General features: G+C 37.5%; 1 protein-coding gene across 1 annotated transcript; it reads right to left on the reverse strand.

Annotated features, from left to right (window-relative positions):
* Positions 1 to 6,714: 6,714 nt before the first annotated feature.
* TSSC1 (tumor suppressing subtransferable candidate 1) lies at positions 6,715 to 23,830 on the reverse strand (the record flags this gene model as incomplete). The annotated part of the gene is made up of 4 exons (XM_009079803.1): positions 6,715 to 6,894; positions 17,431 to 17,598; positions 18,817 to 18,984; positions 23,694 to 23,830. Coding segments are annotated over 4 exons (648 nt in total), but the record flags the coding sequence as incomplete, so codon positions are not given.
* Between the last annotated feature and the right edge of the window lie 3,288 nt (positions 23,831 to 27,118).

The following is a 27,118-nucleotide window of genomic DNA, read 5'->3' on the forward strand; positions in this document are numbered from 1 at the left end:
GTGATCTTGCACAAGTTCTGATATTTGCCAGTATTTTGACTAGTGTTTACAAAAAAACCTCAGTTAAAACAAACAAACCATTCATAATTTGGCTAAAATTTTCTCATTCTGAAACACGTTGCCTTATCCAACTCCATGCACTGTTGGTCCACATAGCTCCAAATATCAATACATTTTCTGCTATTTGCCAGTCTTTCTTTTCATCTCAGTCCTCTGCAAATTTTTAGAAACTGGCAGTGGCTCAGCAAATTTATCTGCCAAGTCTATAGACACCCCTGGATTCAGCTCATCTAGACTTGCCAATTAGTATGTGGTATCTTTGGGTTTTCCAAGGTTTTCCATACTCTTCTCAATACATTCTGCTTAGGAGGTTTTCTACAGTACCTCCTGCCAAAGTACTGAACTTGGGGCAGCATCAGAATAAATGGACAATTTGCTGAGAAGGTACATTAGAGGTCTTCCCTGCTCAGCTCAGCTGCTTGGCAGGTGTTGCTCTAGCTCCAGGGCAACAGCAACCATTTGCCAGGCATCTCCATACGGGGAGCTGAGCTCCTGCATTTAGTAAGACTCATTCATCTCTTTCTCCCTCCAAAGCTATCTTCTGTGCTGGAGCATTAAAATCCCTTTATGAAGTTGGAACTGCCATAGCACCAAAAGCTGTAGCATCAAAACAGGTCTTCCCAAGAACAGTTTAGAATTATTTTCTTGTAAGGTAAGTTAATGTGGAAAGAAGACTAGGCCTGAGATACTTTATTTATCTTGAGATGTTCTGACTAGGACACTCCCCTGAAATCATAAATGGGGATAAACAGTGTCTGCCATTAACAGATGCTTCTGCAAATTTAACTAGTATGACACAAGATTAACAGCCCACGTGAAATTTTCTTCTTGCCTCTCTGGACACTGCTCCCTTGGGTTCATTACGCTATCTGATAACTTTGCACTGAAAGGGACTAGTACTGCGCACACGTGCAGTTGCAACCTGATCTCTGAAAAGAGTAATGACCAGCTAAAAACCCTACCCTCCTAAAATGTATACTGTCAAAGTAATAACTTATGGATCAACAACTACTCCACATGAACCACCTACAATATCAGAAGTAATATGCTGCAAAATAAAATAATAATTCTCTAACACTTAAATCAGTTAACATAGGGAGATTAATGTGGCAGAAATTTAATGACTAACTATCATAGCCAAAATAAGCAAATAATATTGTTAGGGTTTTTTTTTTACTCCTTACCCCTGTATCCTTTGCTTTACTTAATTTACTGTCAATTTCTTCCATCTTCCCTACTTCTGTTTTCCAAATGATCAAAAATTCCCTGATCTTTTTCAATTCACTTTCCACTCTGTATTTGCCAGTCTTCCTTTTACTTTTTCTTCTCCTCTGTCTTTTTCTCCAAATCTCTGTGTGTCATTTTCTTCTTACTTCGCTAGCTTCTCACTGACCAAAGTGGCAGGTGGAATGAGCAGAAGCAATGTGCAAATTATTCTGGAGAGTATCCATGGCTTCACACATTGCAGTTCCCTTTATGGGAAGTCCAGGCTTCTTAAAAAACTGATTTGCACTTTTCTCAGTCACTTCCCATGCTATTTCAGAAATCATAGGCTCTCTGCAGCCTCAGAACAGCATTCATATTTCAGGCAGGCACCACAACAAAATTTTAAGCACTTTCTTCCTATCCTTTAGAAAAAGAAAAGATACCCTCAACATCCTCTGTGAAGTCAAATGGAAGCTCTATAGCATTATGAACTTGTATCCAAATACTGATTTTAATTATCAACTTTTCACTGCTTCAGTTATGGCAAATTCATACCTACCTCATGGTATCTTACCATGTCAGACAGTACTGTTGAAGTCCATCTTAAAGAAGCTGCAGAATTTCAGTCTCAACTACTGCAAGAGGTACCAGGCTGGAAGATTTAGGAATTCCAGATGAAGAGAACTAATGCTTCCTGCTGTCCATTGGGAAAAAAACCCCAATGTTCAGGAACCTTAATTCATTACAAAGAACTGTCTTCAACTCATTTTAGTGTTGCACATAATCCAGATCATATGGCTTCTTCTTTCCACCCAACTTTATGAACTGAAAAGGTATGAGGTAAGGACAAGTGATCTAGAGCAAATGTCCAGTCTACCCAAGCCTTCCCATACATGTTCTTCATTCCTTTTAATGCTGACAAGTTCTTAATGGCTTTCACTACAGGTCAAACTAATTTTAGTGTTAACACCACAGGCAAAGTCCAGGTCAGTACTGAGAGGTTTTGCTTTTTAGTGTTTGGTAGCAGGTCGGTATCTTGTTTGGGGTTTTTTGCGTTTTGGGCTATTTTTTTTAAGTTAGCATCATTTTTGTTCAAGTAAAGCAGATTTCAAGCTTCTCATTAAATGGCCAAGACTTGTACTGTCTTTGAAATGTCTATTGTCATTTCAATCATGCTCAAAACCTTTAAAAAGTATTATAAATTCCTTTCAATAATTCACTTTCTGTAGAGTAAGAACACCACATCTCAAGCACTTTTGTAATTCCATACTAGTTACATACATTAAATTAGTGACAAAGAAAGTATTTTCAGCACAAAACCTGGAATAAAACAAATTTTTACATGGCGAGAGTGACAATATGGCATTTTTAAGGCATACCATAACTTTTTCAAAATCAAGATATATTAAAGCTTCTTACATGGACACAGTCTGCAAAGAAAGAAAAATAACTGAAGCAGTGTTTGAAAACACAACTATTTTGTGCTTACCAGTGCTAATATGTGACTGTATAAGCATCATTCTCTGGGACACTGAAACAACCCAGAGCTGTGAGATCAGTCAGACCATGATTTGAACTTCCAAAGCAGTGGTGGACTCCTTGCTGTACAGAAATCTGCTTGCCTTCAGAGCCTTATTGCCAGGGAGTATTTTGCAACAAGGTAGTTTCCAAAAATACTGGGATTCTGTAAGAAATTCTCCTGAGACATGATTGTTTTCTGAAATCCCCTAAAACACAACTTATAACAAAAGTAAACATGCAGAAAGAAACATGCAAGAGCAATGTGCTTTCGTAGCTCTAGACACAAAACTTTGGAGACTAAGTTATTATTTTTAACTTATGTTTTCTACCTTTACTGGCAAGTAGCACATGTCCAGGGAGGTAATTAAAGACTGGACAAGCGCACAGGGATTCGCTGCCAGTATTCTTTGTAGTGTCCAGCAATTCATGGTTCAAAAGGATTTTCTAAGTCAGAGATGCTGCTTTTGTATTTAGCACTCTTTAATGGATGGATTCATCTTGCAGTTACTTCCAAGTCATGTAAACTTGAACATTAATGAGATTTTTTTTCTTTGTGCAGATTTTTATTGCAGGAAGAAGGGATTGTTAAGGAGTGCCATTGCTCACCTTCATGCCTGTTGAGACCACTTCATTTTGTATGCCTCAAGCCATCACATGTAGATTACATTCAATAACCTCTAGTTCTGGTATCAGGAGAGACAGTGAACAGTCACTCCCTATTCATCCTGTCCCTCTGACACTTGTGATTTTATGGACTTTTATCATACCCTCTCAACCATCTGCCTTTCAGTCTATTTAGTTATCCTTACACAGGTGTCACATGCTATTCATCATTCCAGTCACCCTCCCCTAAAATCTTTCCCAGTTTTACTACATTGGGTTCGAGATGAAAGAAACCAGAACTACACACAGTATTCAAGATGCACAGACACCACAGATTTATAAATATATATTATTTTTGTGGATTAGCAATGCTGCATTTTCTTTACTTGCCTGCTAGTAATTCCCAACATTTCAATTAAAATTTTAACCTGTAATAATCTGATGCTTTTAAAGATCTATAAAACACCCAAGATCTTACTTCCAAGTAATAGCCATATATATGTGGTCCACAGTAGTTACGCAAAATACCTGTTCTCTCCCATACTAGTTACTTCACATTTCCTGAACTGAATTTCATCTGCCATTTTATCATCCAGCCACTCGATGAGGTAAGGCCCTTTCATAATTCTTCAGTGATCTTTACTACTCTGAACAGTCTCTGCAAACTTTACATATTTCTATGCAGCTCTTTTTCCAAAAGGTCATGAGTATACTGTGAAGCACACACCTAGGCACCGATCCTTGCAAACTTCATTGGTAATTTCTTTTTTTGCCATGAAATGTGATGATTTATTCCTGCTTCCTATTTCCTATCTTTTAATCAGTTATTTAACCATCTTCAAACCCTTCCTTTTATCCTGCAGCAGCCTGCTTGCTCTAACAGCCTGGGATGAAACCTTGTCAAAAGCCTTTCCTTTCTGAAGGTCATTTCCATATTGCTGTCAGTGCTGTACATGTAGCTCAGATCCCACTTTACAGACAGCTGAAAATGATTAAAACTTGACCCTTCCTGCTCCCTTGATTCTACTGTAATGCATTTTCATTCAAATTTGACCTGCCAGTCCCTTCCTTTCCAGTGTTAATCCCTTTTCTTCTTCCTTATTGAGTGATATATATATTTAACAAGACTAAAACAAAAGAAAACACTTCTTTATATTATTTGTTTACAGAACTTTCCAGCTCACATAAGCTTACAATATTAAAGGAAATACAGCCACATAAAAATTAGTCTGAAATCTATACTGCATTTATTACATGTTGAAAATCAAGTCAAATCCCACACACTGTTATGCAATTTCCCATCACCTTCACACTGTAAGCTATATACATTACCAGACAATAAAGTTTCCTTAGACCTTTATTGCTAATGTGAAGAAAGTTTTGAAGAGTTCTGCTGCATACCAAAGATATACCACAGAGGTACATCTTTTTTTCTCCAGGGGTACAGGGTGGGAAGGGTGGTGCACAGGCGGGATAGACAACACCCAACAAGGTTTTGTGTCCGATGATGGAAAGCTTCATACAAAAAGCAGTAGCCTAACCAAGGATTTTGATATTCAGACACCTGAGACATTACTGATTTGGAAATGTAGTTTTTCTTACAGTACACAGGTGAATAGCTCATGCCTAATTACAGATTGAAACAATTTGAAATAGCACAAGTTTAAAATCTTAATGCAGAAAATCAGACCATCAGAATTTCCAATGAAGCATTCATTATGGAGCAGACAGGCAGCATCATAACACAAATGCAAACAATAGTACAGATGATTTAATCAGATTACTGCACTGTTATGAATCCTTCCAAAAAAGCTCTTTAAGAAAGACAGAAATAGAATTCAACTTTGATCTTTTCTGGATTTTTTGGCCTATAGCAGTCAGTCATGCTCTCGAAGTGTGATCTCACTGAAGCAGCTGTGTATACACAACAAATCACATTTGGACGTGCTTCGATCCAAGAGTGGGTAAGGACAAACAGAGGTGAGCAGCAGGCTGCCCCTCAACACTAATACCAACAGTTGCCATAGCAACAGAAGGGATCACTAGAAGAGGCTGGTATCGATCTTTCCATCCCATGTCCATTGCCATTTCTTCAGAGCGGTCTTACACAATGCTGCCATGATCAACACTGTCGTACATACCCAGGTTCTGAAGTTAAAGGGAAATAATAGCGGTGAAAAGGCAACAGGGACTAATTAGTGCTGCAGTTAGCCTGAGTACACGAAGAGCAAGCAGCAGAATTTCATCTTAGCGCAAGCTATGCAAAGGGAAGAGAGCGGTGTCAGTATGCACACGCATGTTTCCCCATGCCTTCCATCTACATTTAAAATTTCCTGCACATTCTCCTACAGTGCAGCATCTGCCTGTTCTTGGCATTTGTAACAAGACAGTGACCAATATCTACGTCAGGTATCACAAAAGAGTAGGTTATAGCAAAGGATATTTTATGCTTAGTTACAAGCATGTTACATCATGTCAGCATACTGCAGATTGGCACAGAGCCAGAAGGATAAGAAAGAAAGTCTAAGTAGACAAATATTAAGGAGACTTTTCAGGTTAACAATGGCATAGCTCCAGAGTCCCTCAAAATGTATTACAGTACAACTAAATCTATAAACATGGGATAATACATTACAAGAGTATATCAGATATTTTGGTAAAGACTGATATTGTTTCCAATAGCAACACATAGCTGAGAATTGCACTTAGTTTGCAAATTACAGGATGGTACTTTGTTGATACTACCATAAGGCTTAAACGAAAAACTTATTTTGAAGATTTCACTTTTACAATTAACATTTCCTCTGAAGACACGCAAAACTGGGAGAAAAAGTGTTTAAAATATTAGATTGAATTAATAAAGTCTTTTAAGACCATTCCCAACTGTATTTGTGGCCAGAACAGTTAGCAGAACATAGCCCTACCTAAGACCAGACTGCTGCTTATATAAGAAATATAAAATAGTATTCTTGTAAACAAGTCGATCACTTCTGCTACATGCACCCTACATTGTCCCAGTTTTGTATCATCATAATAACTCTGTAATTTCATATACTTGCATAAAGCTGATGTAATAAAGCAATAGTATGGAAAGTACCCAGTACCTCTGGAAATTTTATAGCTCACAAAGTGATCAGCCCCTCAAAAAAAAAAATTACCTTGGCAGCACAGCCTTCAGAAAATGCATTATAGTTTCCCAAAGCAAATACAAAAGACAAATTAAAAGCGTCTATATTGATACAGACATTCTTAAGAAAATTTCAACATCTATACTAAATAAAATAGATCCTGAAAAAAACCCTAAACAATACCTACCAGTTGTGTACAAATTATAACAGTATGTGATATTTAAGAGCTCTGGGAACCCTGTTAATAACAAGTCTCCCATCATAACTTAAAGAGGCAAATAGCCACGGGTCTGCTGAGGACCATTCAACTGCATATACGCTATCTTCATGTTCTTCATAGGTAGCTATTACACTGTCCTGAAGGGGCTCTTTAATCCTAAAATTGAAAAAAAACAAGAAAAATTGTAAGGATTTATGAACATACTCAATTTTAAATGCAATACTAAGTGTCACTAATGACTAGATACAAAAAATCCCATTTAAAGTATAAGAATGCAGTAGTAGTTTCTAAGGAAATATTTTATACCGGATGTTTGCATGTATCTCTGTTTTAGATAACACAGCAGTGTCAAGTCAGCATTAAAGACCCCTTTAGCAGGGACAAAGCACCTCTTATTCTCAACTTCAGTGCATTTCCAAATCTCTCAGAACCTACACTAAGCACTTCTCTCTTGTTCTCTAAAGTAACCTAAACTTGATTGAAATGCATTAAAACACACCCTTTTTACCAACATCTTTTCTCTGATCGTGCTCCATCCCTTCCTCTATCCCTTCATTTTTAAATGAATTCTTAAAATAATAGTCTTATAGATATGTAGACAGGTAAGCAGTTGCAGTCCTTATCAGTGTTTCCTGTGCTGACATCCTGGACCCATTCTCTCCAGAGTAATGGAAGGGGGATGGAGGCATTCTTCTGAACACTCTGACTTTTATTCCCCATTGCTGAAGTTGTAACAGCACCAGACTCTCATCTGCTATTGTATACCTCACCTCTCACTGCAACACCCAAGCTCCCAGTCACCTACATCATAGGAGACAGACAGATTTTCTTTTGCATTGCAAATATTTAAGAACAGATTCAGGCAACTCTCTGAAGTTCAAACCACCTAAGAGTCATTGATTGTGCTCTGCTAACTGAGCACAGCCTTTCTTCCCTCTATTCACAAAGCTGGTCCCTCCTCTCAGAACACCACTACAGCACATTATTCTGTAGCTACAGGGTAGGTGAGTTTTCAGAAGATGACCTTAGAGCTCCTTCTCCAACAGAGGATCATCTCTGTCTGACAACCCTTCGCAAGCATCCCTCTGCCTCCTAGAAACAGCCTTGTATTACAGCTGCAATCCTCCTCACAGAAAGCAAAGCCAAAGAGCCTTGTGAATGCCACTCAATCATTTAAACAGATGCTGCTTCTACGGCTTCTATGGCTGTTATTGGCCGTCTTTGCCCTTACTGCTGCTCTCTGAAAGCTCCTATGTCTGCAGTCACAAAGCCTGGATGGTAACATAGTCAAATCGCTTGCAGGATATTGCTGCTCCACCTAGCCAGCTGAGCCAGCTGTGAACCTAATATTGCAATTAAAATTCAATTGAACTTAATGAAGAAACCAAAAGCAGTCTGATACCGCAGATATGCATTTTCAAGGACTTCTGTAATTTACTTGTGCTACATTAAAGGTCAACTAACCAAAAATGGTCATAGAACAAGCAACACGCAGCCTCTGGTTAATTGCAAAGAGCAAGCTTGTTTTGCAGTGTTCTGCCTATGCACTTCAATACAAACTGTCTAACAGCAGAGAGCTAACACACACACACACACACAGCCACTTTATCTCGTGCAATGTGTTTTTCTAACTTCCTGTTAACTGACATGCCTGGTTAAGTGAAAGTTGGTCATGTCCCTAGACAGCAATGTGCTTCACGCAGTGCTCACCCACTTACTCACAACTCCATTATTCTGAAGGTTTCAGATGTCTCTCTGGATAAGCAGGGGAGTAATGCACAGTGCACACAGCTGTCAGGGGACACGACCGACTTTCAGTTAACCAGGAGTCTCAGTTAACCAAAGGTTAGATAAACAAGGACAAATAAGATTCTAGATTATACTATTTTCTGTATGCTCAGAGTTGTTTCACTGTTTCATTTAAATAACACAGCTCATTTAATTTAATTTGCAGAAGTCATAGGGGAATGAGGGTTCAGGAAAGAAGCCTGTAGATGAACTTCTGTTTGGCATTTGCATTTATAACTACAGGTTTTAACTGTCTTTTATTATTGTTGGTATACTGAATTTCTTCTTGGGTATGAAAGCAAATTTTGTACCTACCCAGAAGAAGAACGCATGCTATTCCATGTGGTTCTTCAGGCCACATGAGTTCACTTTTTGGTGGGGCTTTTTTCTGTTAATTTGCTTGCTTTTTTTTTTGTTTAAATAGCACAAGTCTGTGATAATATTACGCATAGACTACTTGTACATAAGAGTGGCATAGTCTTGAGACAGTTACTGAGAACCTGAGAAAATCCTTATGGAAGTGATCACTTGGTGTAAAAAAGCTAGATACTATACCAGACAACCAGGATGGGGGGGAAAAAAGAAAACATCTCAGACTGACATCTGACACGTGTCCCAGGAACAATACAGAAGATACAAAACACTGTCCATGAGCATCTTTTACATCATCCTTGATGAATGAAAACAGCATAGCCTTTAAATTCTGTAATGGGTAATGAACCTAGAAGGATTCAGCCAGTTGGAATAAAAAGCAGAATTTATTGCATATATGTGAAAGACTGTTCTAAAAAAAAATTTAAAAACCCTCAAACAAGCAAACAAAAAAACCCCAAACAAAACCAACCAACCAAACAAACAAAACCCTCCATAAAAACGCAAAAAGCCCAAAACCATGAAAGGAGCAATGTTGCCTGTGATGAGGTTTTTTTCCTCACAACAGGAGTCCCTTGGAGACACCACCTTACTCCATGCTAAGAGATTTCCAAGAAAACACCTCAGATATCTCTGCATTTTGGCTACGTGTGTACCTTTTTTTGGTAATCCAAGAATAGGCTGAGGACATTATTTTGGAATCTTTATGAATCTAAGGTACTTAGAATTGTTCCATTTCTCAGTCCCACAATTATCTATTTACTCTCAATTAAATTTTACAAATCTTTTACACATTTTTATTTATTAAAGAATCAGCTCCAACTCACCTAACTCCCCAGATAAAAGATCTTGCACATGGTTAATGCAAGAAGTTACAGACTTAACAGCTATGACACTGACATTCACTAAGGTAATACCTTTTAAATACATATAAACAGAGTCTACAAAAAAACATTATTTTGGTCACAACTCATACTAGTGGAACACATACAAATCAACTAGTATTTATCTTGTGATGTTTTTGTCTGTTTAGATATTTCAGTCATCCTTCTGTTTTTATCAGTTGCTACAATTTTATTTCTCCTTAACATACAGTAGACCATTTCAGAGCCTAACATGTCATAGCACTGACAAATGTCCTTCCTCTAATATTCTAAGCAGTAATGTTTAAAAGGATACTGCTTTGCTGTCATGTGCATTAATCTTGTCATAGAAACTCTCCATTTCATAGTTAGCAACTCCTGATGACAACGGCCAGGTTATTTCCCTTCTCATGTTAGAGGCATAACACTGGACACAGAACACTGGATCCTGGGATAGTCAGGTATCTTTGACAGGTTTTGGAACACAGAGGGGACTTCGAGACCTGCAAATTCTTCCCAGTTAGAGAAATCAGAAGCATGACGAGTATCTGACAGAGCTGGATATGAAGTAAACTTTCTTCTATGATACTTTAATATGTACAATTCAGGCTGTTGCCAAAACAGATACACCTGTTTTTACATTAAAGCTGCAGGTTATGGGTATAAAAATAGCTATGTACAAGCTATGCATACATAGCATGTATATATGTGCACAAAATAGCTACGTATAGCATTTACAGATATGCTATGGCTAGTTCAGTGTTTCACAGGTGTAGGTTCTTGGCCTATTGATCCCTTTATAGAGCAGTCTGAGTGGACTATATTTCATAAGCATACTCAGCAATCATTTGTTATGCCTGGCAAACTTAGTAAGCTATTTTCTGCCTTGTCCTAAATCTTGCTGCCCCTTAAAAAGTTTCTTTAGTTTCTTGTTTTCCCATACTATTTTACAGATTCTTTTTTCAGCCAGACTAAAGTAGCTTTTCTTATATATGTTCCTGCATTGCATCAACTAACAAGGCATCACGCTCTTATGCCACTAAGAATTCACTGTATAAATGTGCAATCTCTACTGACATCATGCATAAATTTCAGACCTGTGCCACACAGAGCTGAAATTGGACTGCATTCTTTTTGTACTCTTATTAAAATAGCATGACCCCAACCAGCTTCTCCTATGGAAGGAGAGGAGCTTTTATTTTACTAGATAACTTTGAGGTTAATTGTGTTATGGATTCGAGAAAGAAGCCTGTTCAGCCTTGGATAATTGTTTTCATGTAGAGAGCTGTTATTTCCAATTACTTCTCATGCTAACAACCACTTAAGTTTGCAGTGCTTGCAATTCTGCTTTGTCACCACAAAGTTCAATAAAATATGGTTTTCAGTCAGCAAAAATCATTAATTCCTTATCACAGTCAAAATTAAATCCTCTTTAATCTAAAAATCACTATAAAATAGAAGTGAATCAATAGAGCAGCAACATGTACTGCAGCATCCAAAAATGAATCCTGAAAAACATGTCATTGGATTCCAGAATAAGCCTCATGAATGCCCTTTCCATTTAACTTCTAAAGAAAACAACGGTAAGGTTCTGTTTCTGGTAAGATTAGACAACATGCTACTTCCTTTTTCACTCTTAAGAAAAACTGAATTCAAGTATGTTTATATGTGAACACAAGTTTTAGAGATAATAATTGCACATTTAATATCTTTTTTTTAACTCAAAAACTGGCTTTCTGAACTGCTTCTATGGGAAAACTCCATCTTTAAAAACAGGAAAAGCATATTTTTATATAACAAGATTCATAGGTGTCCTAATAATGTGAAATAAATTAAGGAAGCTATACCTGCTGCTGAGGGTTAAAGAAAGAAATAGTACAGAAAAACCACAAGGCTTTTAAAGCAAAATAGACCAGGAACTAATAAGTGCTACTGCACTAAATTTGGCCCAGCTTCTTACACATCCAACCAAGTAAATTCCTGAATACTGGCATCCCCCAAAACTATTTAAGCTGTTTTAATTGAGTCTCTTGGTTGGTTCCATTGCATAATCCTATGACTTCTATATTTCTCCAACACATAAATGCCACAAGCAAAATGGCATCAAAATTAGCACCATTGACAGCTGTGTGAAAATATCCTGAAATCCTGCCTCAGCATGTTTGGCAAATACTTTTCAATATATCAACACTGACAAATCTCTCTCCTGAAGTCACAGATGCATATAACAAAGGTGTTATGTTAGATCACACAGTTCATATGTATTATTGTGAAGCTACATGATTTATTATTCAAAAAGCTCCAAACCACATTTCTGTCACAAAAACTAAAACCCACCAATTCCTTTAGATGGAACTTTGAACTAAGTACTTTCTTACAGAGAGGCCAGTCACCATTTTATTTCTGGTCAATTCCAATCACTGAAGATGTTTCTACACAAAAATCTCATTAAAAACATCACAACCTCAGTGAGATACTCTGTATTGGAAGGACCAATCCTTTACATCTCTCAGTTTTAAATATAAACTGGTGAGAAGTGTTTGTGTTAGACCTTGTTCCATTTGTGTCAAAGGACATTGTGGCTAACATCTATGGTGAACAAGATGGAAACAAGCCTTCAGGGAAAAACAGTAAAACTGTATTTCCTAACATGAATTTCTGGTACAATCTTCAAAAGTAACAAAGATAAGGATAATCTTAGGACGTATTGTCAAAAAATGTATCATTAGGGAGAAGGCAGCACACTGACCTTAGTAATCAGTTCTGCCTGTGAAAACAGGAGACTTCTTAAGCCTGTAAACCCCAAAGAAAGCTAAGGGAACTGGTAGCTCATACAGCAAAATTAAAGTTTTAGGATAGCTTCCTTTCCAGGACTGATGTATAAGCTCAAAATGTTACTGACCATATAGATCTTTTCATAGTTATGGATACATAATAGTTTTTCCTCTTAAAAAGAAAGCCCTCCGTTATCAGTTGAGCCATGTCACAAAGTTCTGGCCACAGAAGTAATGAAGAATGAAAACACTGCTGTAGATGCAGCATGTACAAACAGTCCTCTCATACTGCATATGACCAGCACACCAAACAGAGACCTATATAGTTCAAAATTCAAACCTATAAGGCAAATAAATATGTTGCAATAACTGAAAGAAAGGAATCCTGATTGGTGAGTAAAGATGGCTATGCTAAACTGCAAGAACCTAGTAGCTTTTGCTTATTGTTAGAAAGAACAATGTAGAATTAAAATTACTATCAGAATAGTTTAATGTAACAACACAGGCTCACTCACCAACATAAAGACTTTGGATGAACAAACCCTGAAGAAAGGACACAAGACAGCCACCAACCCCCTTTGATGCAAGACAGTTCCCAGTGCTCTGCAAGTGTTTTACAGAGAACTGACAGACACCTGCAGGAGGTCCAGATTTCAGACAAGTTCAGAGTTGCAAGGAGGAAGTTCTTGAAACAACAGAGTGCAAAGCCATTAAAGCCAAAGCTCATGGAGAAGCCTGACTTAATCAATTGCATCCACAGATGTGGAATGATCCAATGCTTTAAGTATTTTGTTTAAACTTAGGCATTAAAAAGTACTTCCTAAGTTCTTAGCCAGGCACATTAGCTTTGTTTCGGGGATGAAACAAACGCACCCCAAGTACTCACCTCATTTGTTCTATATTTGTTTATTTTGCACACTTTTTTCTACCTCTGCATCAAGGCGCTAGAAATTAAGATACTACAGCATTTCATTACCCATTTTTCAGCTGACTTTTTTCCCCATATTTGAACTGTGCATTAAATAATCCAGACTAGAGACTTGACCAGAATACAATGCAGCTGTCCTCTGGCCACCTGCCTATACCTCTTCTCTGTGGACAGCTCAATCCTCTTTTTAGACTAACAGAGGCTTTGAAGCCTTTCCTTATTCAGTGCAAGAAAACAAGTGGCATATTTCTCCTAGACTCATTACACAAAAGCAGTGGGTGCATGGCTAGCATGTTTTGGAACAAACAAAAACACACTTAGTAAGAACAAACTCAAGAATACGGCTGATGGCAAAAGAAAATCCTACATGGAAGAATCAGGAGTCTCCAAAGATGATTCATAAGACAGTAAATGTCCCTGAACTGCAAACAGTCAGAGGCTAGAAGCATTTCCAGGGGAAGTATCATATCCTTTTCCTGTTTTTATAATCTTTCCTCTTGACTAATATGAGACAGATGATACAGGCTAGGGAGACCTCTGATATGATACAGGGAGGCTGTCTGGTCTTACAGTTTTATGATTGATGAGAGAAACAACTGCAGCAGCAGCTGAAAAGTAGAGAAAAGACAGCAAACTAGTTGTTCTGATCTGAATCAGCAGTTAAGATGAACTGAAGGTCACTCGTTTGCAGCAAGAGACAGATCCTCATGCAATAGTCCTACTTATCTTGCTTATGGAAGCGTGTTCTGGTCTCCAAGAAGGGAGCATATAAAGCCCCAAGATGTCAACACACACACGGACAAACACTGAAAGGAGAAACCACTAAGAATAAATCCTTAGTAAGAATGGAGTACAGCAACTTTTAGTTTGTCTATTCATTACGCAGTGAACTTGCATTCTTTTCTTTTTTATAAAAAGCGATCTCCAAGTAATTAATTTTTCAGTTGTGATCCTTAAAAACGTAAGCAGTTACTGCCGCAAATCTGGCAAGAATAAATGAGTAGGCAGAATTATGCATAGTTCTACATGGTTGAACAAGGAAGGGTTAAACTGACATACTACTTCCTTTTGTCTCCAGCCAAGAAATACAATAAAAATTAGAAAGTTTACTCTAAAATGCATTAAAAATTATTAACACAAGTCTTAAAGACCTCAGGCACGAGTCTTAACTATGTATAAGAGTATTACAAGTCAATGTTTTTAAAATATGGAGATTTTTGCCAAGTAGGTAAAAAACCCACCCAAACTTTGAAGACACAACTGGTACATACACTTCATTTTTATATTCAATCCAGGAGTATTTTTTACAAGTTATTTTATTCAGGACATAAAAAATAGGTAGCCTCTGAGCAAAAAGCCTTTTTCCTTCTTTTTCAGTCTTCTTTTGAGAGAGATTTGGTCACTCAGTCTGAAGATGACTGGCTAAACACACTAGTTTTACAGACACATGCTCTTGCTGATATATTTCAAGATATTCCTGAAAAAGACATTATCTTTTTTGACATTTGTGTACTGTTTAATAGCAAATCAGATGTCCTACAAAACAGGATAAATACAAACCTCATGAGAATATAACACTTTCTTCAAAATCTAGAACATAACAAAGAAAAAAAAAATCAAACACACCCCTCCCCCACCAAACACACAATGGAAACTTGTGTTTTACATGAGAGCACCCATGGAATGGTGCAACAGACACCAGGAGGGTATCAGAACCTAAATATTTGGCACTAGTGGTTGATTAACAGTGGTTCCCAATAGCTGTTATGCCCTGCTTCATTAGTACAGTCAGAACTAAAGAGACATTCATTTGGCAACAGTTCAAGGCTGGTGAGCACCTTGCAAATATCCTTCCAACTCAACTCATAACAAGGGGGCAGAAGGGGGAACCTAAAACAAGACACTCAAAGTACCTCGCAAAGGTTACAAAAGCTAATGTGCTTTCCCAAGTTTTATGGAGAACAGATTAGGAGATGAAAAGCATATATTTAAAAAGCAGTATTGATGCTCTTGTAACCTCTGGGAACAGGCAAGGGCTCTACATCATTACTACAGAAGTCATTTATGATGTGGTATACATCCATCCCACAGCCAAAGGAAAAGATACGTTATATTTGTTGTATTGCTTTGCGTGACCTTGGTTTCAGAAATTCCTACTCTAGAACAGCTACTTGTGTTTTAATGAGGCAACCTACAGAGTCTACAATCAGCAGAAATTCAGAATTCCAGATAACCCACTACACAGCATCTGTCAGAACATTATTTACCTGCAATGTTATTTTTAATAGATTCTCACTATATATATATATATTTTAAAATGTAGTCTCTTTCTCACTTCCACCAACACCACTTATCTTCCATCCAGAACAGAACAGATTGCAACCTCCAGCCAAAGGTAAGGAACCAAGAGGTGGAAGTTGTCGCTGCCCATGGCAGAGGGGTTGGAACTAATGATCTTTAAGGCCCTTCCAACACAAATCATTCTATGATGCTATAGTTCAAACACTGTAGTTCAGTTGCATTCTAGAAGGTACTGTTGATGTGAGCAACTTTCTAGGTACTTAATTTGATGGTCATTGATTGTCAGGCATTTACATCACCTATTGCTTCTAGAGACATCTTGTACACTTAAAATTAACAATTTCCACAATTGGGATAGCTTTCCTTATTTAGTATTTTAAAAAAATTAGTTTCCAAGTCCTTTAAATGAAGCCAAAATGTCAAAACTATCCAGGGCAAAACAACAACTTCATTAATAAAATAAAGGTGCAAGAACAATCTTAAAAATGCAACTAGACTAGTAACCTAAACTTCTCTTATAATTTTAGCTGAAACATCTCGCAAACACAGCTGAGCAACTGGGAAATCTTTTTTTTAATTTCCTTATTCCTCAGCACATCTGACTATTCTTTGTTTTACATGACAGTTCAGGTGGTGATCTGCCCTTTTCATTGCAGGCAGCTTTGCATATTAAAGTAAGTTAACAGAAATAAAAAAACAACTGCTCAGTGCAGACATGCAAAACATGGATATTCACAGTTGCAAAGAACAGGAAAATATAGGCTAGAGCCTGTTGATCTCAAAATATTTCAGGAGTTTCAGTGTTAACTTCACTTTGAAGAGTTTGCTGAAGATAACCATATAAGCTACTTGCAAAATTAGAAAGTCTTAGCCCACACTCTATCTACAGAACTTCAAGACGAGACTGGATGTGGCACTTAGTACCATGGTCTAGTAACCACAGTAGGGTTGGACTTGATGATCTTGGAGGTCTTTTCCAACCCGGTTGATTCTATGATATATTCATATAGTACAAAAAGGAAAACAAGCATCACATTTTTTATACTCAATTTTTGTCTGCTTTCAGCTTTATTGTTGTGCAGTATATTATTTCAGCATCTCAGTTAACTCTTTACTAAAACCCCATCCCTCCAAAATCCACATGCACATATGTGATTCCTCACACACCCAAGGAGATGGGGTTTAGAAATGCTTGCCAATAGCACACATTAGTCTCTACTAGGAGCATCAAAACCAAACTTCAGTTTTTCCTGAAGTAGGTCTGATGAGTTATTTGGTTCAAGAGCAGTCAGCAACGTTACAAGCAAATTAGAAAACACAAAAGCATATTTTCAATTCTCACTTAACCAAGATTATTCTACGTGCTTGACTTGATCCAGTGGTCCCTTAAAATGAATCTTTTCACAGATCCAGTGGACTTTAGGACTGGTCCTCAGCATCACCATCCCCTTTCTACCAGTGAACATAGAGTGACCATGCCAATCAGATTTAAAGAGTGCATTCCACCCAAGAATCTGAGTAAAGAAGAATGAAGTGGGAATTAGAACTACTTACCTGAAAGGCCTGTATACAAAAAACCTAGTCAGTAAAAAAATATTAGCATGTAAACCATTAAAATTAAAAGATAAATTATAAACATCTGTGTAAAACTCAGGAAACTTCATACTTCTCCTCTTGATGCTGGTCCTCTTGGTCACTGAGTTCATCATCATCTACCATATGCCCAAATGGTTCAGAAGAAATGGATACCATATTAGACAGGATAACTCTGCTATCACTGCTTCCTGTAAGGATCAGTTGATCATGAGAATGGTTGTATCTGACATTCCAGACCCTAAAAAATTGAAAGCAGAAAGAACAAGAAGGTATTCTTGGCAGGCAGTGCATCAGTGTTAAATAATTTTTAAGAGCAACACTAAAAATTGATCCTTTAAATGTTCTAAGTATGCATAGAACTGGCATGCCTCATTCCAAAGCCTGTTTTTTGTCATCTTTGTTTGGGTTTTAAGCTTCCATCTCATGTGTTGTCTATGAGGTGTCTTTAAAATTCAACAAATAAGTTTAAAAAAAATCAAAAGAACAAACCACACCGTTCACTGGTATCATTCCTTGACAGTACATGCCAATTCACTGACAAGTCAGATTAATATTTAAGTTCTAAAAATAAACATTTCCCCAAAGCAAAATATGGATTAGAAATAACCTGTTAAAACAAAAATCTCACATTCTTATAGTGAAGTTTAAAACAGATCCTAAAACAAAAGTAGGATTATATTTCTCTTCAATTTTTACATTTTACACATCAAGTTAATACCAATCATCTTATGGTTCTTATTTTATTCTTTTTCTTTGAATATTCTGGCAAAAAAGTTGTATAAATGATGCTTCTGTTAATTCACATCTTCATTCCCCTCAAAGTAGCTTCAGGGTGAGGATTTATTTTTCAAGAGTTATTCCAACCCAAATTTTATAAAATATGAACTGTTCATCTTTTCTTAACCACTGAAGACTGTGAACATCAGTCAAGATTCTCTCCTTACTCCAGCCACAGGCCAGAGCAGTAGACACAGGATCTAAATGTTACCTCAGAGAATAAAATGACTCACTTGCATATTGTGACTTCAGGACTGTGAAGAGCATGAAAAAAAAGTGGGGCTGAATTACTGAACATTTCAACCATTTGAGAAGAGAACGATGGACAGCAGCTGCTTTACTGCACATCAGGTGCGGCAGATAGAGCTGTTGGGGCACACACACCTGTGTCCCAACTGGCCCCTACCAGCCAGGTTCTGTGCTGTGCTTCTCAACAGTGCACCCCATCCCCCGACATTGTGAACAAGAGTTTCTTGCCAATTAGACAAAGATTGTCTAAACTCTTGATTTACAATTACACAAGGAACAGCCACATGTTGAAACCTTTCCTCTGTGCAAAAAGTGATTATTCACAATAGCACAAACATAGTTTGCATTGTTCCTAAACAGTAAAATGATTAGCTGAATAAATTACACAAGCCATCCACCCGCAAAACAGCATGCAGATAATTTGTTCTACCAGTGGGAATGCTCCTCTAGTGTCTTCACTGGTTCAGTGACATTTCTTGTGTCCCAGAATTTCACCTTGCAGTCATCTCCACAGCTAGCCAGGTAGTACTGTTTATTGGGATTAAAGTCCAGGTCTCGTACCAGCTGTCCATGTGCATTTTCTATGCAATATATCTGTCTGTAAAACACATTAAAAAAATTAAATGGTCTATAAAAAGCTAACTACACTCCACTGACAGGAATCTTGTTTCCTTGGAAACTTGCATAATCCCCTTAACAGTTGCAGACCTAGAGTTCCCACTGCTAGTGCACAGTTTAGGGAAATCCCAGCTGTTAACAACAGTGACTTGTACAGATTTCTCAGCTTGCTTTGAAGCTCTGCTCCTTCCATGTTTGCATTAGGATCGTCTGGAGTTAAAAGGAAACAGTAGTTCCAGATGATTCTAGCACAGCTCTGTAACAACTGTCATAAAATATCTGCTACTAAACCACAGTACTTTCAGATAAGAGTTTCTCCACCCCTAAGCTGTTATACTAATTCTCTATTTGTGACATCTACTTCTTCCCATATGAAAAGCTGAGATGCAAGGGATGCAACAGGTAAGAACTGCTTTTTATTACTGCTCTATCTTCTTGAGCTCCTGCACTTACCACTAATTGACTTGTGCCCCTTAAACTACTCAGCCATGTGCATACTTATCCATCTGGACCACTTCAGAAAACATTTATATTAGTGTTAACAACTCAGCATCTCTATTCCAAACATCATGTTCCATCAGTTTGTTTCCCTACCTTGCCTCTTAAAAATGGGGTTTGTGTCAGTTTTCTGTGTTTCCACTATTGCATTATCAGTTCACAGTATTATAGTATGTTTAGGGGTTGGAATTGACCTTATAGATCATCCAGTCCCAACCCTCCTGCTGTAGGCAGGGAAACCTTGCACTAGACCAGGCTGCTAAAGGCCTCATCCAACCTGGCCTTGAACATTGTTGGAGCTAGGGCATTCACAACCTCCCTGGGCAACCTGTTCCAGTGTTTCACCACCCTCACAGTAAATCTTCCTAATATCTAATCTAAATTTCCCGTCTTTCAATTTATACCCATTACTCCTTGCCCCATCACTACAGTTCCTAACAAAGATTCCCCCTCCAGCTTCCCTGTAGTCCCCTTTCAAATACTGGAAGGTTGCTGTCATGAGATCTCCACCCAACCTTTTCTTCTCCAGGCTGAACAGCTCCAACAGTCTCAGCCTGTCTATGTAGGGAAGGTGCTCCCATCCTCTTATCAGGTTCAGAGCCCTACTCTGGACTTGCTCCAAGAGTTCCACGTCTTTCTTATGTTGGAGACACCAGAATTGCACACAGTACTCCAGGTGGGGTCTCACAAGAGCATAACAAAGGGGAAGAATCACCTCCTTTGACCTGCTGGTCACACTCCTTCAGATGCAGCCCAGGATTTGGTTGGGTTTTTGGGGTGCGAGCACACACTTGCTGGTTCATGTTGGTTGATTAAAACATCAACCATCACCCCTAAGTCCTTCTCTGCAGGGCTGCTCTCAATGATTTCTCTGCCCAGCCTGTAGGTCTGTCTGGGATTGCCATGATCCAGGTGTAGGAACTTGCACCTCATTTTGTTAAACTTCATGAGGTTTGCATTGGCCCACCTCTTCAGCCTGTCAAGGTCCCTCTGGATGGCACATCCCTTCCCTCCAGCATGTTACTGTCCCACATAGCTTGGTGTCATCAGTGAACTTGCTGAGGGTGCACTCAATCCACTGTCCATGTTGCCAACAAAGATGTGGAATAGTATCGGCCCCAGCACCGACCCCTGAGGGTCACCACTCATCACTGGCCTCCACGTGGACAATGAGCCGCTGACCACAACCCTCGGCATGCGACCATCCACCCAGTTCTTTATCCACTGAGTGGTCCACCCATCAAATCCATGTCTCTCCAATTTCGAGACAAGGATGTCAAACATTTTCTGTAAGTCCAGGTAGACAATGTCAGCTGCTTTGCTCCTATTCACCAATGTTGTAGCCACATCATAAAACGTTAGCAAATTTGTCAGGCATGATATGCCCCTTGTAAATCCGTGTTGGCTGTTACCAATCACCTCTTTGTATCTCGTGGCATTAGCACAATTTCAAGAACAATCTGTTGCATGATCTTGCCTGACACAGAGGTGAGACTGACCGGTTTTCTCAAAGCCACCATCTACCATCTAAAGCTCTGCTTAGACTTGACAGTCTCCTACAATCTTCACTAGAACTTGTCAAAACTTTGTGAGCTATTGCTTTTTTTTTTTTACATGAAATATATTTCTCTTCCAAAAACATATTAACCAAAACTTCACATTTCTTGTGAAAACTTCATATTCTTATCATCTTCTATCAAGATGAGATAGTATCTTGCTGTTAACACCTAACCACTAATTCAAAGCAAAATAGCTCCATAAGGAGAGATTAAAAGTATACCAGGCCTATACTAAGCCCTACCCTGACATCTATAGCAGACACAAGTGAAATTACTTAGACAGAGCCAATACTCTTCTCGGAGTTTGAGAGGTTAAGGATATCAACTCAGGTTAAGGATATCACTCAGGTATACCTTTCTAACCTACATTCTAGAAGTCATATTCAAACTTCCTCTTAAATTTCTTAGAGTATCTCTACGGAAATATTTTAAGGCTCAAGCATGCTTACAGCAGCAAAGCATTTCTTTCCTCCTTTATTGCACCTTTCACATTTTTCTTGCACTTCTTAGATTGCTCAGAGATGTGTGTAAGGGCTTAAAAAGAAATACCACTGTTCACCATATATTCAGCACTGCTCACCATGAAAGCCTTTATCCCAACTTAACTATTATGCTGACAACTTCATGCCTTTCTTTCCCAAATATCAATATTCTTTTCTTCACTTTATCATCCTACCTACAGCAACAATATATACAGTAAATTTCCCACTTAAACCCTAAGATAAATGCCAGACTACATCAACATTTTCTCCAGCTATTGGTTCCACGTTCTCATATTATTCTTCCATATTTTTTAGAATTTATTCTTGGACTCTGAATTTTCATGATAAAATTCTCTAAATCCATTCATCCATCCTAGTGTCTGCCTCCTCTGCTTCACAAGCTCTTCTCTGATTAAGACTGCTTCTTTGTCTAGGAGTCTTCCTGTCAGTCTCTTTTTCCTCTCTCCCCTTCTGTGTTTGCTATGTCCAAAATAATGTAATCCCTCCATCCCACAGCTATCACAACCACACTCTGCAGAAGGAGCTATTCTAGCTACTTCTATAGTATCTCTCCTCCCTTTGCTGGTATAGCAGTTTTCTGCCCTTGGCTTGCCCCCCTCATTTTTTGCATCTTACACTGCCACAGTTTATACTGCCCTGACTTTAAACTCCTAATTCTAGCCTAACTAGTCATTATCAAATATTCACATAATTCTAGACATATTACAGTGTAGTTGCAGATGAGATTTATTCATGCGCATACTTTTCAAGTACATTACAAACGGTTCTTTGGCATAGTCTAGTACTCACAAACTGTTTTAAGGACTATCTAACCTGAGCTTCCAGTAGTTAGAATTGTGGGGTTTGTTTCTGTTAACCAAGCTACACCTTTTCATTGAGGATCCTGTTAATACCTGGACTATCCACCTTTCACATAAGTTACTCAGATAAGTCATTTAATGCAAGATAGAGATGCTTTTTCTAATGAGACAGCATGAAGCAGACCTCACAATATTTAACATGTTCTCTTTAAAACACAGGCTTTAATTTCAAGGTCTTCATGCTACATGTTAAAAATAGGATGAGTACAGAAACATCTCCAAAAGAGAACATTTAATAAAAGCCCTTCTCCTTTGACCTCTCCTTCCACTCTTGTGCCCTCCATTTAAAAGAGTCTTTATAAATCAAAGTATGCACATAAAGCTACATTTTTATATATCATTTTACAAAGCAAAGATCAGGGCTTTCAGACCTGATGACAAGCACACAAGAAGTGCCTTTTAATTATGGTATTTGTATTTTTAGCTTTCCTTTCCTTAATTAAAGACACCTTTTTGGGAAAAGCACACAAGGCTGGCAAACACAGGGATTTATTGCTACACCTCTGAGTTGGCAGGAATTACAGAACTGTGTTTAGAGTCATCCCCCTTTAAGGCAACAAAAGTTATTACAAGACATCAGTCTTCCTGGTTTAGTGATAAATTACTATGTGCTAAGGGGATAAAGTGTATTTTAAAAAAGCTTGCACAGGCTTTAGTAGTCATGGCAACAGATGTGCACAACATCGCTCCTTTGCTTATCAAAATCACAGCTGAGCAGGGGGAAAAAACACCTTATTAGGTATATTCAAAGCTTTTATTTGGTTATGATTTTGATAGATTCAATGGTTTCGTATAAGTAGCATGCTACAATCTTCAATATAGTATAGAACACTATTTGTTAAAATCAGTAAAGTGAAGAGTGAACTTAACCTGTGAATCCCCTTAAAAGATTAAAGCCACCTTTAAATAGTATGCTAAGAAGATAGTTCATAGCAGTCAGGATGGCTGTTAAATCATTTTCAGGTTACATTACAAAACAGCTTCAATCAGGTAATCCCTATGTATTGAACAAATCATCTTGAGACTAGCACATTGTTCAGTAAAACTCAATATGCAAGTTAGAATTGGAGCTGAGGAGGAAAACCAGAGAAAACCCCTTACTAAAATCTAAAAATATCCATTCTACAAGTCCAACTATTCCTTTCGTAAATTACCACTTTGCCATATTTCTAATCTTTTTTTTAAAAAAATAAATGTTAGGAGCAATGAAAAATCTATCTCCAAAGAAGACTGTCTTTTCTAAAGAACATGACTGCAATTTCTCATTACCTCATGCTTCGTGTATCCCATCCTCGAACAGTGGTATCATTGGCTGTTGCAATCTGTGTACAATTGTGGTGTGGACTCCATCTTCCAGAAGTGAATTTTAATTGTCCTTTCCCTTCCAAGGCTGCAGAACTAGAGAGCTACGATAATGAAACAAAGCTGGCAATGTTTCTAAATGTAACACTAAAAAGAAATTATTTCCACGGAAGACATAAACTGCTCAATAGCCTGTTGCTCCAAGTGCAACAGACTACCAAATCCCAGGAGTAAAACAGAAAAAGAAAAGAGAGAAGGTAAAAAATAAAAGCTAGAGCTGATTTTGTATCTCATAGTATTTTCTACAAAGCCTTATGCAGTGTAATATATTCAGAAATATTAGAAGTACTGCACTACTGGATAAACTGAAATGAACAGTTTCAGATCATTCGCTGAAAAAGTAGATAGACGATAAGAGCACCTTGCACAAATTTCTAGCTGCCTTAGACATGCATGCACACACGTTTAGTTTCATGAACAGTCTTACAAGACTTTTTCCATGTCCAAATGCCAAATTTTATCTGTAGGAACAGAATTATGGTTTGAAAGACTCTTTCATAAATGTATAGCAGTGTATAAATTAATTTAAATTAAAAAAAAAATAATCAAGGCCCAGGTGCCCATGTGATCACACACATGCCTGTTAAAGTTATAGCAGGCACCAGATCACAAATCTACAATCTGTAAGAATTAAAGGTTTCTGTTCCAAACTCAGGCTTGCACGCCATCAAGCAGGCAGCTCTGTATCTCCACAGTTAATGCAAAGAAGGTACAAAGTAATCAACTTCCCCTTTGAAGTTGTACCAGCAAGTTATCCCCCAATTCCATATGAACATGGGAAAAAATGAAGCTACCAACGCTGCAAATTACTTCTACTACTAATCACTTACTGAAAGTGTTTAATATCTAAAGGAGGGGAGGAAAACCAAAATACTTAAATTTAATCAGATATAAAATTTACACACATTTCGAGCAGCTAGGTAAAGAGCAGACTTATTTGGCCATCTTTCACACAACTCGTATTTCAAAATGTTTCGTTAGGTATTTCATGAATGCAGACTACTATGCTGGATCTTGCTGGATCCTAATACAACATAAATGTTCTGTTAAATAGCAGATTTCTCAGCAGAAATATTACATTTTGATGGATGAGTAAGACTAAAACATACAAACTGCTTACATAAACTTTAACTGAAATCAACAGAAAAATATGCTGTCAACACAAGACTGCTAAAGTCTATCTGTATATTGTACCAATGTCCATTTATGTATTTTGCTCACATTTTACTACTACAGTTCCACCAAGAATATGACAGTTCTTTAGCATTATGATTAACAATCCAGAAATTACAACTCTTCTATTATTGAATCTATGGTACCTAAAATGTGTTGTTTTCCAAAAATTTTTCTGCTTTTTTTTTCCTCTTAAAGAATACCGAATACACCAGCATACAAGATCGTATATTGCTCATGTGTTAATGAACAATGTGGCCAAACCTGCTCTGCTACCACCATTTCTACTCTAGAACAATTACTGTCTGAAAGTCTTTCTACACCTTGCAGACTATCAATAGAAATAAAAACACTGCAAAGGACACTGCACACAGGATAACAAAATTCACTTGTTTTGACACACACTAGATTCCAAGCACAAGAGAGTAATGCATAGCTTGTGTGAGTCATTTCAGAAATTAAACTATGTTTCTTTAGTAAGCAGTCTTGGCTAGACAAAGCCCAGACTGAGGGGAGGGAAGGAAGTAAATGTTATCACTGAGTTGGTACACTGCTGTACCAAGAAAAAGAGTACCTCTTATGAGGCATTTCCAAAATCTGTTCTTGAGAGGGAGAGCATCACACATGCAAAATATGACTCAGGGCAGAGGATTTTTGCCAGCAGTAGACAATACTTTCTAGAGCATTCCAGCCATATATTTTTTAAAGTCTTCTCATTTCAACTTTTATAAGGTAAACTATCATAAAAAGATGAAATTTTTCTTCTTTTCAGTCAAATGATTAGGGTTGAGGCCAGCACACACACACCATTCTGTTTCTATCCTTGGCTTCCCAAGCAATTCTTAAGTACTTGCAGGGCTTAAATTTAATCTTTCCTTGTATGGATGTCCAACTATGCATACAGTCGTGTTCTCAATCAACCCAATGTTCTTCTGCATGTCTTCTATGAACATCAAAGTAAGTACATGGATTTAAAGGACAACTATGTGATAAAGGAGGGAAATTTTCATACCTAAGAAGGAATTCTTAGGTAACAAGAAGGAAGATTGCAACTCTCCTTTCTGTAAATCCAAGAAATAATCTTAAAGGAAACAAAGCTTGTAGTCTGGAATCACAAATGCAGATTAAAAAAACCTTAGTTTTAATTTTAATTCATATCTAAAAGCAAGGCAGAAAAAAAAAAGCTTTCTTTTTATCTTGAACTCTTTCCTCCACTACTTGAAAGGCAGGAAAATTGACTACAAAAGGAAAGGAAAACATGACAAAGTTGTATTTTAGACATTACTGCAGCATGAAGATTTGGATCTGTGATGCCTAGAAGATGAAGACATGAAGCTCTGAGGGCCTTACTGGATACTGAAGGAAAATAATTCATGGTATTATTTTATAAATATGAAATGTGACTTATGTTAAGGAAAGCAGAAAGGAATAGAGTAAGACTGTTTACTTTTAGACAACAGAGTTAGGTATTGCTCTTGCAGTGTGCAAGGACCACACACTGATATTAGAAAAAAGTCTGGAGAAAATGAAATCTTGAACAGTGTGAATGTTTATCAGAATATGGCTGGATTTAAAACTGTTCATAAGTGCTTATGTGGAAGAATGCCTAAAGTTGGTTATACAAGCACAATAATAAAAGGATAGTATGATATTATACCACAATTGCACAAGAGCAATAATTAGAAATAAGAATAAAATATTCTGAAAAATAAATTAAGCAATGTAACATGATTGGAATAGAACTGTATATGCTATCCTTAGTGAAGAAAGGGGTTTTACAAAAGCAAAGTACCTGAATAAGAAAAAAAAAAAATCTATCCTATGATATTCTGGATATCCTAGGAAGGACTGATTTCTGTATATTCAAATGAAAATATTAATTACTCCAACTTATTTTCATCAAAACATCAGTAATGACTGAGATGCCTCTTTTTCTGCTATAAATCTTGATCTCATAAGGGCTGACTTGGAAAGAGGAAAGGATAAGTAGAATCCTTAATAAAAACCCAAAAGCCAATACATATTAAACTCTAGAAGGTACAGAAATTATCTAGAAAAATCACAAGCAGCATGGAGATAGTGAACCAACTGTGTACACTCTCTTCCAAGAAAAGAGCTATGGGCCATCAAATGAAGCCTGTAGAAGCCAGATTCAGCAG

This window comes from Acanthisitta chloris, unplaced genomic scaffold (genome assembly GCF_000695815.1).
Source record: "Acanthisitta chloris isolate BGI_N310 unplaced genomic scaffold, ASM69581v1 scaffold16708, whole genome shotgun sequence".
Taxonomy (NCBI): Eukaryota; Metazoa; Chordata; class Aves; order Passeriformes; family Acanthisittidae; genus Acanthisitta; species Acanthisitta chloris.